Genomic DNA, 19,045 nt, shown 5'->3' with positions numbered 1-19,045 from the left:
GTCTGATTCCAGAATCCCAGCCGAAGAACCTGCCGAATTCACTGGTCAAACAAATTACTAAGGTAAGCCTACATTCAAAGATGGGGAAAAAAACTCAATTTTTCAATAGAGGAAGAGCATGCATTTATAAGAAAGGAGGTAATTAATTATGGCATATACAAGATAATCTAACAAAAGTTGTTAGAATTACAAAACCTAAACGAAATTTAGTACATATATTATAAACAAACAAAAACCTTAATATGGTGTTTAATATGGTGAAAGCTTGGATTTTATAATAGTTAATTTGCCACTGCTTTATCTGAATAATTTCAATAATCTGAATTAACTCAATCTATTTACATATATAGTTCAATGAATTTATAATACAAAGAGATATGGGAAACAATTCCCAATAAAATTTTGGAAATCATAATTCAAAAAGATATCATTTAGAAATGGCTTGCCCTAAGAAATTTTAGCCCTCATTTACCTCTTGAAGTCAAGAGAGAACTCCGCTAAGAACAGATCCAACCTCACTAAGACTTGAAGTTGTATACAGTCCAGTAGACTGGCTACAAGTCTAAAGGTCAATCCACTTAAGAAATCTGGACCTCAACTATTCATCAGGGAAATGCAAATCACAACCACTATGAGATATCACCTCACATTTGTCATAATGGCTCTGATCAAAAAAGACAACAAATAACAAGTGTTGGCAAGGATGTGGAGAAAGGGAAACACTTGTTTACTGTCGGTGGGATTGTAGCATGGTGCCGTGCTATGGAAAACAGTATGGAGTTTCCTGAAAAAATTAAAAATAGAACTGCCATATGATCCAGCAGTTTCACTTCCGGGTATTTACCTGAAGAAAACAAAAACTCTAATATGAAAAGACATATGCACACCAGTATTTATTGCAGCATTATTTACAGTAGCCGACATATGAAAGCGACTTACTTACCCATCAATAGATGAGTGGATAAAGAAGATGTGATATGCACATATATGTGTGTCTATACACACGATGAAATATTACTCAGCCATAAAAAATAAAATTGTCACCATTTGTGACAACATGCATGGATTTGGAGGGTATTATGCTAAGTGAAATGCCAGAGAAAGAGAAATACTGCATGATCTCGCTTATACGTGGAAACAAAAAACAAAATGAGCTAACAATATGAAAACAGACTCAGAGATACAGAGAACAAATGGGTGGTTGCCAGAAGGGAGGGGTTGGGGGGAGTGGGCAAAATAGATGCAGGGGATTAAGAGGTACAAACCTCCAGTTACATAATAAATTAGTCATGGGGATGTCATATACAGCATAAGGAATATGCTCAGTAATACTGTAATAACTTTGTATGGGACCAGATGGTTACTAGACTTATTATCATGATGATCATTTCATAATGTATGCAAATGTCAAATTACTATGTAGTACATCTGAACCTAACATAATATTGTACGTCAACTATATTTCAATTAAAAAGATCTTCAACTTCCTCATGAAAAAAAAAGAATAAATTTTAGAGGCAAGTTCTTTTACAAAGGCAAAGAGTTAATGACCACCAATTTCTTATTTGCCAAGCCTGGTCTTCTCCTGGGAAGATAACAGAACCCTGAAGAAGCACTAGTGGGTCTGTGCCCTCAAAGCAAGGTTGACCCTTCAGTAGTCTGTAGTTTCACACCCTAAGTTTCTCTGAGCACTTCATTACTATTATTTTTTTTTTTTTATTTTATTTTGGAGTATATTGATTAACAATGTTGTGTTAGTTTCATGTGTAGAGCAAAGCGATTCAGTTATACATATACATGTATCTATTCTTTTTCAAATTCTTTTCCCATTTAGGTTATTACAGAATATTGAGCAGAGTTCCCTATGTAATACAGTATGTCCTTGTTGGTTATCTATTTTAAATATAATGCTGTGTACGTTTCAATCCCAGACTCCCAATCCATCCTTCCCCCCATCCCTCTGGTAACCATAAGGTTCATTCTCTAAGTCTGTGGGTCTATTTCTGTTTTGTAAATAAGTTCATTTGTATCTTGTTTTTTTTTAATTCCCCATATAAGTGATACCATATGATACTTGTCTTTCTCTTTCTGACTTACTTCACTTAGTATGACAGTCTCCAGGTTCATCCATGTTGCTGCAAATGGCATTATTTCATTCTTTTTAGTGACTGAGTAATATTCCATTGTATATATGTAACACATCTTCTTTATCCATTCATCTGATGATGGACATTTAGGTTGCTTCTGTGTCTTGGTTATTGTAAGCAGTGCTGCAATGAAAAAATTAATCCACTCTCTGAATCTAAGCATTCTATCAAAAATGTGAAAGTCCTTCACTTAACAGTGTAAAACTTGGTATCAAGGGACAAGACTACAAAATTTTAGACTTTCCTTGTAACAGTGAGAAAAAAATTCTCTGTTATCATTTCTATCTTAATGTCATAAGCTTATATGGCAGAAAAAGACCTGGTTTGTTTCTAGAGGTTTAACATGGAAATTTCTAACAAGAAATCTGTAAAATTCACTCTCCTCAAAAAATGTCTGTAAGGAATTTGGAGATGATCTTGCAATTAAAGCAAATCTGGATGGTTTCAGGCATTCAATTTCTCCAACAATTAGGAAAATAGTAGAGTAACCACAAAGGCATAACACAAACTAAATAATAACTTAGAGTCTTGACACACGAGAGATGAATTATCATTTTATTTGTTTATATGGAATACTGAATCACCGTGTAAGGATTTCATTTCAGTACATAAATAATTCCAACATAGACATGCATGAATTAGTAAAGAAAGCATCTGAATGCAGACTAAATCCCTCCCAGAACATTCTTGAGTGAGCATGTTATCACACTAAAATATGTTAAACAATTATTAAATTGATTTTTCGTATGGTTTGATGTTGTGTTTTCTCAGCCATCAACAAATTGATAGTAGAAAATTAGCAGATAAAAAGAGTTTTAAATATTATTAACAAGAAATGATGGCCTGAGAGCAAAGGAAAGAGTGCAGAATTAACAAAAGCAAATATAAGTCAAGGGTTGGAGGGACGAGTTGTTGACGTTATTTCAGTGATAACTAGTGATGACGAGACATTGGGTAATATAGAGAAATCTTTTGCTAATGTGGGTTTATTTTGCCATAATAGTTAAAAATTTGATCATTTATCTGCAAAAGATGATGTTTGATTATGCAGAAATATGATGTGCTTATGAAGTGGAGTTCCAAATCCATCAAAACATCAGTTTAATTTCTTAATCACCGTAATGTGCCTCCTTAAGTTCAGAGACTTGATAAACTTTTAAAGGTGTGTGTGTGTGTGTGTGTGTGTGTGTGCGTGTGCACAGATGAATGAAGTACCAGATGTAGGGTAACTCTTGAGGCATTTTGGAGACATATAGAGAGAGATTCTCATTTCTCCAAATCAGGCAGAAAAACTTAGTTAATTCTATAGTATTAAGAGGAGGAACTGTGCTTTTGTTTTATTTTTCCTTGAAAAGAGACTTTAACATAAACCTCTTTAATGAACTCTCCCAGACATTGTTACAAAATGACCCCTGGAAAAGATGTAACCCTCAGTACTGCCTTTACTGTGCATGAATCATTGAGTAGTAACCAAAGGAGTGGGACAATCATCTTTAAATATTTATTGAAAGGAATTGAAGATTAATTTGATGAGGTGTTTTTAAAAGAAAATGTGTGCTTTTAGTGTTTCTCTCCAAGAAGATTGTATGCTTTTTGAGAGAAGAGATTGTTTAGTAATATTTTTGCTCTCCACAACATGTAGCAAATGTATTACATATGCAATGTGTAAGTAAGTGTTTTCTTTGCTTTTTGTTTGCTTTTGAAAGCACAGTGATGAATTCATTAAGGTCAAGGATTCTAACTTACTCAAGTTTATACCTTTCTTTGGTATTTGGACAGTCCTATGCATATTAGCACTCAAAAAGCATTAGTTTAGTTGAAAATTCTATTTCTGAAATTCTCTCAAAAACATCTATTATGTATATATTTAAAAAGGCTTAGTGATTAACAGATTTCTTTTCAAATGATTTTTTTCCTTCATGGTTAGGATATAGAAATGAGTGTACACAGATTTATACTTTGTTTATATGATTTTGAATCTTTGGAGTCAGCTAGTTAGGCCCTCTCATATATTGTACATCACAAACAAATTTCCTGTAAAGATAATCAGTCTCCAGTCTTGGCAGTAGCTGAAGATGATTTATGCAAAGTGATCTGTGTATGCATATGTATATATTCCGTTTTAAATTTTTAATTTTCTTCTCTGATCTGTATTCCTGGTGTCTGACTCCTTCAAACTTCATTTTACAATGGAATATTTTACATTGTAAATTATTGTAAGTGACAGCTTACAAAACAATATGCATTATTTTAGGGACACATTGAGCCTACTGTTTTATCTCATCACTCATTCCTTTAATTAAGCCTACATGCGAATTTTCTTCCTTCTAAGCACAGTGTCTGATTCTGCTTGGTTGCTGTCATTTTTTCACCATCATGATTGAGAATTATTAAACTGATTATACTTCCCTTTCTTTCTTTTTCTACCTGTAATTTTCATTCATGCATTATAACTACAATGCTCAAATTTTTATAATTGTGTGAAACATTATGGCTGTTGAATCTTATTTATATTTACCCTGGTTCTAATTGTATGTATTATTTTTATTTTCATTTGCATTGAATATGTATTCTTCTGTAGATAAATTCAATACATTATATTTATTTAGTATGAATAATTATGTATCTAATTTTTATTTTTATATTTTAATGTTTCCTTGCTAGTCTCTAAGAGGAAAACTGTGCCACACATTTCTTTTTAATCATAAGAGGTAGAAATATATTTTATTTGTTCAGTTATGATTAAATGTCCCATATAATTAAATTTCCCTGTACATTTTTCAATATGCTCTTCATATTTATCCCTCTTGCACTTTCTATCATTCTAGAATAAAGAAAAAAGAAAAAGAAAACTATATATATACATATATATATATGTATAGCATAGTTATAACTGTAATGAATTAGGGAATGAAACTATATCATCATTAAATCAAGAGAGATTTAAAAACTCTCTGATCAGGTTTTGGATTGTGCTATGACACAGTAAATGGTATAAGAATAGCCTGAAATCATAAATAACACAAAACATGAACAAAATGAGTTTCAATGTTAGAAAATATTAAGCATGAAAAACTTGTTCCTGGTAATTTTGCAGTCACCATGGTTTTTGAGGGCCATGTACATTGAAAATTACCATTAGTCTCTCATTTGACTTAACTCCCAAGGTTACCTATTGTCAACTAGGTTTGTGCTGGCTTTTTAATCTGCAAATAAGCCTGTGTCAATGAAAAATTAACTGGTTGCTCTAAGAAGGAAATGGAAAATTTTATTCAATCCAGGTTGAGGATTATAACCTGGGAACAACCCCTCATAAAGCTCCAAGAAATGTTCTGCCCATTAGAGGTCAAAGGACAGTTATTTAAATTTTGGAAACAGAGGGCTGAACATTAAATGACATATTATTGGCAGTGTACACAATTCAGATCAAAGCAAGTAATGTGTCCTGGGTCATCATGGCCCCATATAAAATCAAGAAGGACTGTTATATTTTAAGGAGTTGTCTTGCTGATGCTGGGATAACGTTGCTCTTTATGGTTGAGTAGGTACTTCTGATGATGGGGGAGGTTTTGTCAATGCATAATGCAGATACATAAGGCAGAGTAAAGGGGAGAGAGGAGGTCAAAGCCCAGAGAAAAACTTTTTTGATTAAATTTTTCTCGTCTTGCCATAAAACATGACTTATTTCACATCTGTTTTAGCAGCACTTCGTTTTGATGGTCGAGTTGCCCTTCCAAAGTTCATACAATACATACAAAAGTAACTCCATTATCCACACCAACAAATTACCTCCTGAAATTCTGGAGTATGAGTAGGTTTTCCTGTAAGAGTCACTTATAAATCTACATGAAAATTGGTTTAATTATCATGAATTAATGAAAAATTCACAAGAATATTTTAATCTGATTCGAAGTTAATCCCTTTTTAGAGACTTCCTTTGGTCCCTCATCTTGGATAAACAAGCCTCGATAAAATACTTAAGATCTGATGAACACTCCTAGAGGGAAGTTGGTTATGGGGTATCAGTCAATGGGCAATACATGAAATTATGGGTTTTATAAAAGGATAGTATAACATTGGTCATATTACATTATGAAATTATAGTTACAAAATGAGAATGGATACTGAATATACTGTGTGATAATAATTATGCAAATCTAGAGGCATACAAATAAACATTCCATGAACAAAAAAATTTGGAGAAATTCATTTAAATGTTATACAACAGTGGGCTTCCCTGGTGGCGCAGTGGTTCAGAGTCCACCTGCCGATGCAGGGGACACGGGTTCGTGCCCCGGTCTCTGAAGATCCCACATGCCGCGGAGCGGCTGGGCCCGTGAGCCATGGCCGCTGAGCCTGCGCGTCCGGAGCCTGTGCTCTGCAACGGGAGAGGCCACAACAGTGAGAGGCCCGCGTACCACACACACACACAAAAAAAAAAGTTACAACAGTTTTGAATTATTTTTGTATCATTCTTTGAATTTTGTTATATTTTAATTTTCTTTCTAATGAACATATTTACCCTATAATAGTGTCATACATTTAAATATAAAAGTTTCACTGTGAAAAATGTGCCATTCCATCCCTGATGGTTTCAGTCATAGACTAATTAAGTATTTCTCTAGAAATAGTTTCTCTACCACCCCAGGTATCAATTTAGAGCATCACAAAGGAAGACTAAACAATTAGGCTCTTCATTGTGTGGCTTCTAAGGGAAAAGACAACTAGCTTCTCAAAACCTAGCATAACTGCATTTAGTCCCTGAACTTTTTTCCTTGGAGACATGCCAAGCAATCCTCCTTGGAAACTGGTCCACAGGGATGACCAAATGTTGCATTATTATCAATCCCCAGTATATGAGGTACTCAAATTATCAGGGTGAAAGACAAGGCATACTCTGCTCTGCTTACATATGTACCCAGAAGATCCCTGAAACTCTTTTTAGACATAACTTCCTGGCAAATTTTACAGTTAATCAGGAGCTGAAGAAAATTTCGATGTTGATTTATTTTTCCCTCAGAATAAAATAAAATGAGTGCTCTAAAATTTAAAAAGAACTTATTTCAAAGAAAATTATATTATACTACAGAATATTATGTTACATAAATCGTCTTCATATTTTATTTGTGAGCAAAATTTGAGGTTGACATACTTATAAACAAATAATATTGGAAGAAAGAGTTTTTTTCACCAACATTGGCTCCCGGTAAGTGTTATTCTCAAAATTAAAAGGTTTTAGTTGAGATCAAATAAAACCGAGACATTATCAGAAGAATATGCATATAGATATCATTTAGACCGTGCCCTAATTAATGCCAGGATTTGTGAAACCTGAAATATAGAGTTGATGTAATCAGGGCCTGCAATCAATGTGCATGTTTTAGCAATATAATTTTAGAAGAAATTTAATTTTGAATGGCCAAGTTTGGAAAACATCATAACTTTGGAAATTAATACTAATATATGGTCTATAATTTTAATACACCCTACTAAAGTCCACTAAGGTTGAAATTTATTTTTCATTAGTATTAAATATTGATTTAAAAGAACAGTACATGGTGCATTAAAACTCTTCTTCTATCATTGTTTTTGTATATCATTTTTTTCCTCAGGTTTGCTGCAGTTAATTACAAATGGGAACATAGTATTATGAACATGCTCTATGGAGTCAATCTAAATTGGTAGAATTACAGAGCCAATATTTAATAGCTCTGAATAAGTTACCTAAATTTTCTGTGCCCTTTTTCTCATCTAAAAAAAATTGTGGCTAACAGTACTACATATGGTCTAATAATCTCATGGGGATTAAATGCATTAATAACAGGAAGCATTTAGAACAGTGTTAGGCTTATTCTAATTATTTAATATATTAGCTTTTATTATATTATATCCAAATGTCAATTTATACCTATTTCTATATTTGGCAATCAAATTAAGATTTTTCTCTTCATACACTGTACAGCCCTCATTATCCGCACTTCCTGGAAACATTAAGCTAATATAAATATATCATGTCATTCACAGAAACAAAAAATCTTTTTGAAGTAATTCCTGCTCGGTGTTAAATTTGATTTCTCAACAGTTTAGAGCATTTGAAAACTATGAGTAGGAGGAATAGCACACATGTGTCTGACTTCATCCTCATGGGATTGACGGATTCTGAAGAGATCCAGTTGGTCCTCTTTACGCTATTTCTCCTGATATACCTGATTACTGTATTGCTGAATGCAGGGATGATGTTGATAATCCACCTGGATCTGCAGCTTCACATCCCCATGTATTTTTTCCTCAGTCACCTGTCATTTCTTGACCTCAGTTACTCAACTGTCATCACCCCTAAAACCTTACAAAACTTACTGACTTCCACCAAGTGTATTTCATACCTGAACTGCTTCACCCAGATGTATTTCTTTGTCTTCTTTGGTGCCACTGAATGTTTTCTTCTCTCTTCAATGGCTTATGATCGCTATGTAGCTATCTGCAATCCTCTTCATTACCCAGTTGTTATGTCCACAAGACGCTGCTGCTCCCTAGTCTTTGGTTCCTATTTGATTGGCTTTATGGACGCCTTTGTCAATGTGCTTTGCATGAACAGATTGCACTTCTGCAACTCAAATATAATCTATCACTTTTTCTGTGATGCACCCCCAGTTTTAGCCCTGTCCTGCACTGACACACATGACACTGAAATCACAATATCCATTTTCGCTGGCTCCACCCTAATGGTATCTCTTCTCACAATATCTGTGTCATATGTGTCCATCCTGTCTACTATCCTGAAAATTACTTCCACTTCAGGGAAGCAAAAAGCCTTCTCTACTTGTGCCTCCCATCTGCTGGGAGTTACCATCTTCTATAGCACTCTGATTTTTACTTATTTAAAACCAAGTAAGTCCTACTCCTTGGGAAAAGATCAAGTGGCTTCTGTTTTTTATACTATTGTCATCCCCATGCTGAATCCACTCGTTTATAGTCTTAGAAACAAAGAAGTAAAAAATGCTCTCGGGGCTTCCCTGGTGGCGCAGTGGTTGAGAGTCCGCCTGCCGATGCAGGGGACACGGGTTCGTGCCCCGGTCCGGGAAGATCCCACATGCCGCAGAGCGGCTAGGCCCGTGAGCCATGGCTGCTGAGCCTGTGCGTCCGGAGCCTGTGCTCCGCAAGGGGAGAGGCCACAACAGTGAGAGGCCCACGTAACAAAAAAAAAAAAACAAAACAAAACAAAACAAAAAAAATGCTCTCATTAGAATTATGCCAAAGAGAAAGGGCTCCAGGCAATTAAAATAACAGTGATACTAAAGTTTAAGTTCATCTTTTTTCTTTTTTTTCTTCCCTATAGTGTATTTCTTTGGTCTCTTTCCAGAAACAGTTGAATCCTTTTTCTTCCTTTCTTTCTTTCTTCATTCCTTTCTTTCTTCCTACCTTCCTTCCTTCCTTTCTTTCTTTCTTTCTTTCCTTCCTTCCTTCCTTCCTTCCTTCTTTCTTTCTTTCTTTCTTTCTTTCTTTCTTTCTTTCTTTCTTTCTTTCTTTCTTTCTTTTCTTTCTTTCTTTCTTCTGTTGAACCATTCTTTGCTTGACCAAATATGATCTTGGGCATTTCTAAGAATATGCTTTTAGAAGTCCACATTGTATTTGGAAACCATGAAACATGTTCAATCTATGGTCTAAATATATGTGGTTTTAAAGGCAACTGATTTGCAAAATGAAAAATATAGTTGTCACCTTTTAAACTATATCATACACATTCCCATGCATAATCCACTTCAGAGAATTTTATGATGGAAAAGAGTTCCCTTTTGGGAACAATGATAACACTTTTAGAAATCATCGCATTCATTTTGTGGAGAAGCAATATAGCAGAATGATCATAAGTACTTACTTTGGAAACAAACATTCCAGGATGTAGACTCCAGATCTGCTACCCTTCCAGCTGTATAACCTGTTAAAATCACTGAAACTTTAAGCCTCCAGTTTCCTCAACTGCACAAAATAATAAGTACAGGTCCATGGAGTTACTGTAAAGATTAAACCAGATAATAGATGTAAACCATTTAAGGAAGTACTAATAAATGCTGGCCATTATCATTAGAACACTCACATTCCTGAGTATTATTGCACAATGTCTTTTCTTAAAGAATATTCACTTGTGTTTTATAAATTACTTTTGGCTGATTTAAAGGACAAACACACAAACAGCTAAGGAAAAACTCAGCACTTCACAATTTTGGATTTAGAATGGCATATGTTAATATTGGATAAATTTTGAAAACTACTGAAAATTTAAGGAAATAGAAACACCCTAACAGTTAACAGCTTTGTGTGTGTTCATCTAGATTGATAGTTATGTATGTATAAGCATATGTTATATACATAAGCAATATTTCTGTCATTTCCTACGTACTTTTTTGCAGCTTTCAGTATACACTTGCAAGTTTAACCTTTGATTATTCCCTTGTCATTGGAATCTAAGATGAATGTGTTTTTGGTACATGGGAAAAATCGAGACTCTCATACTGTAATGCCTTGGACATGAAAGGTTTGTAAATTCATCAAGTTAAAGATCTGCATGAAGTGATATCACTTTGGTGGCTATCTGAAAACATTAAAAATCCTACCATTCTTTGATGTGTCAACAAGCTTCAGTATATTGCTTTTTTGTTGAAGTTCTGTGTATTTAAAAAAATCATTGCCTTTCTCCTGATTTCTGTAGGTTTGTTTTGATCATTGAAAATAAATTCTTGAATTAAATGCTTGACTCACATGTTTTAAAATTTGTAGCAGAGACAAGTTGTAAAGCTACAAAGTTACAATGAATTCAGATTTTGTGGCAACCCATACACTTTAGTCAGGTAGAGAGCTAAAATATCCTTTCTTTTTAATCTTATCTCACTTTCTTTTCCTATCTCACTTTCTTATCTCACTCTCACTACCTTTCTTGTAAGTATTTTGAAGCAAGTTATTAGGTAAATACAAATTTAGGATCATTTTTCCTTCCTATTTAAGTTCACCACCAACCACACCAAAGGCCGGTCTTCATCCATAGAAGGTGATGTTGTGTATATGGTGAGATTGGAAGGGAGTCCTCTATTATGAGGTCCTTCCAGAAAACCAAATGATTAATTCCAGCAAGTACTGCTCCCAACTAGACCAACTGAAAGCAGCACTCGAAGAAAAGTGTCCAGAATTAGTCAACAGAAAACGCAAAATTTTCCATCAGGATAATGCAAGACCATGTGTTTCTTTGATGACAAGGCAAAAACTGTTGCAGTTTGCTGGGAAGTTCTGATTCATCCACCATATTCACCAGACATTGTACCTTCAGATTTCCATTTATTTCGATCTTTACAAAGCTCTCTTAATGGAAGATATTTCAATTCCCTGGAATACTGTAAAAGGCAACTGGAACAGTTCTTTAATCAAAAAGATAAAAAGTTTTGGGAAGATGGAATTATGAAGTTGCCTGAAAAATGGCAGAAGGTAGTGGAACAAAAGTGTGAATATGCTGTTCAGTTAAATTCTTGGTGAGAATAAAAAATGTGTCTTTTATTTTTACTTAAAAACCGAAGGCAATTTTTGGCCAACCCAATATCTTATGCTTTCTCTAACACATGTTAAATCCTTCCTTTGAGCTTTTATTTTCAGCTTTTGTGGGATTTTTTTTCATTTTACAATGCCATTTGTTTCTCTTTTAAACAATTGTAATGATGTATAATTGCTATATAAAGCAATGCACATATTGAATACATAGATTTTGATGAATCTGGACATATGCCTACATCCATGAAACCATCACCACAATCTAGGTAATAGACATATCCAACATCTCTAAAAGTTTCCTCCTGTCGCTTTGTTTTGTTTGACTTTTTTCTTGTTGTTGTAGGAACACTTAATGTAAGATCTAACCTCTTAACAAAATTTCAAGTACACAAAAGAGTATTGCTAACTATAAGCTGTATGTTATACTACAGATGTCTAGAATTTATTCATCTCCCATAAGAGAAACTTTATGCCCATTGAACAACAGTTCCCCATTTCCCCCTGCCCCCAGAGAGATACCTGCTATCCCATGTCCATTTCAGCATTATTCACAAAAGCCAAATATGAAAACAATACAATGCCCATCATCATTAAAGAGTGTATGAAGAAAATGTAATTATATTCATAAAGTGGTGTATTATTCAGCATTAGAAAAGAGAGAAAACCTGCCATTTGCATAACATGGATAATAACATGGATTAAACTGAAAGCCACTATACCTAGTGAAATAAGACAGTCTCCAAAGGACAAATACTGCATGTTTCCCCTTATAAGAGGTATCTAAAATAGCCACTTCATAGATGCTGAGAATAGAATGTTTCCATTTAAATTTATTTCTCTCTTGAAATATTTCATCATAAACATTTTTTTCTAAGTTTTTCTCTATTTTCTCTAATGTTAATCATAGTATTTTTTGAAGTCCTCTTCTATCTCCAACATTTAGATGTCCTATGGTCCTGCTTTTATTCTGTGCTTTTTTTCACTCTTTTTCTTACTTTCTGGCTTATTGCCTATGAATAAAATGTTCATAGAAACTGGAGACAACATTACTTTCTACACAGGAGGGCTTCACTTTGTTAATTATTAATTGGGCTGGGACTGGACTGGTTTGGAGTCAGAACTCACTTTTCTTCCAGTTTGTCCCTATTCTGGGATATAGAGTTCCCAAGATATTGATTAGGAAACGGGCCCCTCTCTTTCTCTCTCTCTCTCTCCAGCCCTCAAACACTGCAGAAAATCCAGTTTTAACATTATGAAGGCCTCTTCATAATGAAATTAGCCTCTTGCCCTGCACATCTTCAAATTCCAGCAAATATCTTGAGGGGGCTACTGGCCTTGTGTTTGATGCATGCCTCTTGTCTCCGGTGGGATGTTAACAACCAAGCACCTAGAGACTGAGAAAGACTTCACTTTGTCTTTCCAGCTCAGTCTGAGTCTCCAGAGTCTGAATCTCCTTGTGCTTCAGAAAGAAAATTCTAGCCCTCCTGTGCCTGACTAAAAGCAGGATCAAAATCTGGCAAACATTTTGAGGAGGAGACCTGCACTACCTTTGCTGCCAGCTCTTCCCTCTAGCAGGACGTGGTGTCTTCTGAGCACCACAAGAGTGCAAAAGATGTCAGTCTGCCTCTGTGGCCCAGAACCAGCTTCTGAGACCCTTCTAACCCCCTTCCCATCCCATTTCCTGTGGGGAAAAACAGCTGTGTGGTTAAGCTCCCAGATAACCCAGTTCATCTTGTCAGACCGCAAGACTGTGTAAATCTCCACTGTTTTCTCTTTCCCCAGAGTAGTCATAGGACACAGGTTCAGAATCTGAATCTGTAGCCCTCCCTTTGATGGATTGCAATCTTTAATATTTGTATTATTTGAGACACTGCCAAAAGTTCCTCTCTGCTTTTCAGAAGTTCTCCACTTAAGTCAGTCTTTATACGAATCATTTATCTACCTATCTATCTATCTACCTACCTATCTATCTATCTATCATCTATTGTCTGTCTGTCCCTCTATCTGTTTATTTACTTATTTGGCCTCTGAGCCTGCTCAGGTCCAGAATAGTCTAATGCTGTGAGAGGAAATACAACCACATGTAGTGAAACCTGCAAAGCATCTGCTGAAACTCCACTGGTCCCTCTGAACACTTGCAGAACCCGCCATGCACCACAAGACTGCATTTTCCAATGTGCTGTGCATCAGTAAGGCAAAAATCAGCTCACTTCTCAAAGTTTACACCTCCCTAAATTCTAAACCACTTCAGTTCTCTTTTCCTTAACAGCTCTTCACTTTTATCAACAGATAACATATGTATCTTATCTTGCTTTTCTTGTTATTTTTGCGTAAATGCTGTTTTAACTACAACCATCCATCCAGAAGTAAAAGTGGTCTCTCATAAGCACTTTTCCCTATGTTTCCCTCAACTTTTTTTTTGAAACATGTCAAGCTTACAGAAGAGATTCAGGAAAAATACAAATTTGCAAGAATAAACAATCGTTCATGTATCACTTTGCTACAAATACCAATTGCAATTGCTACATTTGTTTTATCCCTCTCTCAACTTCTCTCTCATCTCATCTATATATAGACATAAAATTCTAATGGCATGCAGATCTTATATCTATTTCTTTCCTCTTAACTAATTTATCTTACTAGTGACACATACAAAATCTCCCACTCACATAAACCCTTTCTTTAAAAAAAGTAAATTTTTATAAATTAAAAATAAATTTATACATGTATTTGTTTATGCATTATAATTATATAATATTACTTTATAATATCCAGTACCTATTCATGCTTTCTCAAATTTTGAGATCTAACATTAGGTAACATAGTCATCTCCCCATAATACTCTACAAGTTCTGTTCAGTGTACTGTATCACATAATTGTTTTTTGCAATATTTTGACTCATTATTTAAAGTCCAAGATCCTTGAACTTGACTGAACTATACAACTTTTCATATTGTTTCTCTCTTGTAGAGCTTCAGCTCTTAACAGATGCATATCTGTATCTATATTTATATTTGTATAGCTATCTATCTATCTATCATCTATCTAATTCATCTACCTATCTATCTATAAAACTTAGAAGTGGTATGTTTATTCTCTCTTTACAAGTAAACAAATTGTGTTTAGCAAATTTAAGTATCTTGTTCACTGTTATGGAACTAGTATACACTATCCTTTGATGTGTATTCAGACTTTTTCCTGACCCCACAGTATGTTCAAATTGGAAAATATTGTATGTGCTTGAAAAAATATATACATTGTAGGTTTTTGGATGTATTACTGTATTTTGTTTATTTGCCTGTTAAAACAGTCTTGGAGTCATCTTTGACTCCTCTCTTTCCCTCACCATCTTGCCAGGTCTAACATCTGCACAATACCTTGTATTAGTTTTTCTCACAATTTTCACCATGTCAACGCTGGTCTAACACGCCATCAACTCTTTGCTAAATTGATGTGCATCTTCATTCCTGGACTTCTGTCTTCCACTTCTGCCATGGTATGGTCTATTTATTCTCTATACTTCAGCCAGAATGAGCTTGTTTAGTTGTAAGTTTGATCATGTCACTTTTCTGACTCCCCACTGTGCCTTTTTCTTCACTCAGATTCAAAGCCTGTACATATACCAGACATAATCTGGGCCTCTTTACCTCTCTGGCGACATCTCTTGCTTCACCTCTTCTTTCCCTCTTTGTTCCAGTTCTGATCTTTTGTTATTTCTTGAACATTCTAGGAAAACTCTCACCTCTTTGGCATTGTTCTTGGCTACACTCTCTTCACAGAAAGACTTCCTTTAGAAATTCTAATGATGTGCAGATCTTACATCTATATATTTTTTCTCTTAACCAATTTATCTAACTAGTGACACAGGTTCAAAACCTCCCAGTCATGTAAAGCCTTTTCTCTAAAAAAAAAAAAAAAAAAAAGAAAAGAAAAGAAAAAGAAACCCTAATCATTTCTCTAGTCTTGTGGATGATTTTCATGAAATGTCTCTTGAATTTGTCCCCTTCTCTGTATTGCTCACCTGCAACACTTCTTACCCATATCAGGATAACTTTTCCCTAATTTGTTCTTTGACTTTCCAAAATGTTGATAACAGTAATATCCTGGGAAATTTCTTAAAGCATACTATTTGCATTTCATTGATAGTTTTATTTATTAATGGTTGAGAGAGTCTAAAACATGTTATACTAGCATTAATGGGCCTACATACATATGGCCTTAAATAACTTGCCAGGCATACTTTCTACTGCTTTTGCTTTAGAAATCTATGCTAGAACTAAATTCGTATATTTTCTTATATTTTAATACTCCTTCCCATTTATCATATTCCTCCATTGTCAATCTTCTAACAGCTATAGCTCCATACCTTAAATCTCTTTAGGTTTGGATCACACAGAGTACAATAAACATAACTCAATAAAAATGTGTTGAATGAACAAATTATAACTAATGAGAGTTTATAATAGACATTTTTCTAAGCCATTTTTCTAAGATACTATTAAGATATGCAATTTAGATGCAAAATTGAAGAATATATTTTTACTTGAGTGATGGCATTTTTAGAACAAAAAATAATGGTATGATCTAAGAAAGCCATGCCAAGGAAACATTTCAGTTTTTCTCTGGCATAGCAATGTATTTGATAAATGCCTACTGTTGGAGTATTCTTTTGATTTGATTAAATGTCAGATTCTTTGAAATCCATGGTGAGCTCTTTCGGAGTTTATCATGAGAATTTGTTAGAAAAAAAATATCAGTTTTTCAAGAATGAAGCTATTAAGTCACCAAAAAAAACGAATGGTGAAATAGAGTGATTTATAGTCTTCTTGTACTCAACACTTGTGTCTCAAATTGCATGAGAGAGTCTTGATTACGGTTGTGTTTGTGATTGTATCTGTGATACAATTTTAAAGAAAGTCTATCTATTTTTAGATTAATGTTAGGTTTGCAAAGCCATAGACAAGATTGGGTCAAGTGGAGGTTCTCTTCTGCCATACTGACCATTTTGCTGCGTCTTTCACATCCTTATTCCTCAGACTATAAATCAGTGGGTTTAGCATGGGGATCAGCAAAATATAAAACACATTAGAGACTTTCTCCTGTTCCAAGGAATACTGAGAGCTTGGCTGGATGTAACTAAAGGTCACAGACCCATAGAGTAAAGTCACAGTAGTCAGCTGGGAGGCACAAGTGGAGAAGGCTTTGAGCCTCCCCTCAGCTGAGCGGATTCTCTAGATGTCAATGATGATGCAAATGTAAGAGACCATGATGATAATAAAAGTGAACATTGCAAGGACCCCAGAGAATATCAAAAGCAGCATTTCATTGTTATGTGCATCTGAACAAGAGAGCCTCAGAAGAGGGGGAATATCATAGAAATAATGATTCACAATGTTAGGACCACAGAAGTCTAGTTTGAGCAAACCTATCGTGTGTGTCAGGGAGCTAATGAGCCCCACCAAGAAACATACAAGAACCATCTGAATACAATTCCTTTGGGTCATAATGGCTGTATACAGCAAGGGGTTGACTATTGCTACACAGCGTTCATAAGCCATCATAGACAGGAGGATGCCTTCTGTGGTTACATACACTGCAAAAAAGAAACTTTGTAGAACACAGCCAGAAAATGTGCTGGACTTGCGTTTTGAAAAGAAGTCAACCAGGATTTTATGTTCCAAGACAGTAGAATAGCAGATATCACAAAAAGAGAGGTTGCTAAGGAAGAAGTACATTGGAGTATGAAGCTGGGCATTTAGCCAGATCAATATGATCATCCCACAGTTACCTACCAGAGTGATAAAATAAATAAGGGTAAACAGCAAGAAGAGAGGGATCTGCAAATTAGAATTTTCAGTTAAACCTACCAGAAGGAATTCCTTCACACCTGAATGATTCCAACCTGCCATGCATTCAGGTTTGTATAGCTCTTTAGCTGCAGAATATGGTGGTATCACTCAGATGAAAAACAAATATATACATATATGATTTCTCCATGATCTCATGTCCATAATAGCAGGGAGCAGTGGACTTAAGCAGTGGACCATGTGTGTACCAGACAATTCATTTATAGTGACTCAAAGTTTTGCAAATAAAGATTATTTTATTCCTTCCTTCTCAGTTTCCACATCATCAACATTGCAATAAGGAATCTCTCTTAGATCATGAAACTCTTAACAGGTAGAACTGACATTCTAAGCCAAATATGCCTCATACCAAACCCCTGACTCAGTCTCTGACACATATAAGTTCTCTGCTTACCTAGGCTACAAACTAAGGCAATCTCAGAAATGATTTCCTTATCTGTGGCTAATTTATTCTTATTTTTTCATATCCGGTTAACTCATGACACCGTCTTTCACAATATTCAACTCCCTTCCTTTACAAATCTCAAATATCAGAACTTTTTTTGTCTCACCGTATGCTCACATTCCCCACTTGGACAACCAATGGCTGTGCCTTCCAGAAGAGTTGAGTCAGGAGGAAGAAGTAGAGATATCTTTTGATCTACTATTTAGTATTAAAGCCAATCAAAAAATAACAGTGCAGGTTAACTGGATAATCCTTTCCTACCACACCTTTGTACTTACCTTGACATCTTTGGGTTTTACCAGCATGAAAACAACACACCCAAAAACTTAATGTAAAGAGGCAAGGTGTGAGTGTGAAGGACCAAAACTGTATCGGTCAGATACGTGTTGCTTTAAAAAATGTATGGTTCCAATCAGTTCCACTTGTTTTTTGGCATGATATAATACTAATTCAATAATATTTGTGGTTCAATATCAATAAATTAATCCATTTATGTATTACTTTCATACATTTAATACATATATATTACTTACTACTTTGTGCCAAGAAATGTTATATTTGCTAGAGATGAAACAGTGAACAAGAAAAATGTCATGCTATCAAGGTGCTTACATGTTATTTGGAAATATGTAAAATAAACACCTACTGGTATTCCATAGCTGAAGAGGGTGAGTACTATGAAGTAAAGTAAAGAAGGAGAGGGTGAATAGAAAGAGATGGTAGATACTTTACTATATACAGTATTAGTTTCCTATTGCTACTGTAACAAGTTACCAAGAATTGGTGGCTTAAAATAACAAACATGCCTTTTATGCAAGGCACTGTATTAAGCGTTAGACATCTCAAGAAAGGTATCTGAGCTGTGCTTTCATGGAACTTGAAGTCTACAGAGGTCAGGATTTGGGTAAGCCTGGGATGCAATATTCATGGTACTGTTAAATCAAAATCAAAATCTTCATTCTATTAGCACAGAGGTGCATTGCTCACACACTGAGATTATAAACTACATCCTGTCTATATTTTAGATCAATAAATTTGGGAAGCGCAGGAA

At 34.9% G+C, this 19,045-nt stretch overlaps 2 protein-coding genes across 2 annotated transcripts; one reads left to right on the top strand and one right to left on the bottom strand.

Moving 5' to 3' along the window:
- Positions 1–8,248: 8,248 nt before the first annotated feature.
- On the top strand, positions 8,249–12,039 carry LOC308620831 (olfactory receptor 8H1-like; the record flags this gene model as incomplete). The annotated part of the gene is made up of 2 exons (XM_081240723.1): positions 8,249–9,163; positions 12,025–12,039. The coding sequence occupies 2 exons, from the start codon at positions 8,249–8,251 to the stop codon at positions 12,037–12,039; spliced, it is 930 nt and encodes a 309-aa protein (XP_081096849.1).
- Positions 12,040–16,652: 4,613 nt separating this feature from the next.
- Positions 16,653–17,656, bottom strand: LOC308620830 (olfactory receptor 5J3-like; the record flags this gene model as incomplete). The annotated part of the gene is given in 2 exon segments (XM_081240722.1): positions 16,653–16,913; positions 16,917–17,656. Coding segments are annotated over 2 exon segments (936 nt in total). The 5' UTR covers positions 17,592–17,656.
- Positions 17,657–19,045: the final 1,389 nt, after the last annotated feature.

Source organism: Mesoplodon bidens (genome assembly GCF_964165515.1).
Source record: "Mesoplodon bidens genome assembly, chromosome: 7".
Classification (NCBI taxonomy): Eukaryota; Metazoa; Chordata; class Mammalia; order Artiodactyla; family Ziphiidae; genus Mesoplodon; species Mesoplodon bidens.
The sequence above is the reverse complement of the archived record's forward strand: the minus strand, read 5'-3'. Positions and strand labels throughout refer to the sequence as shown.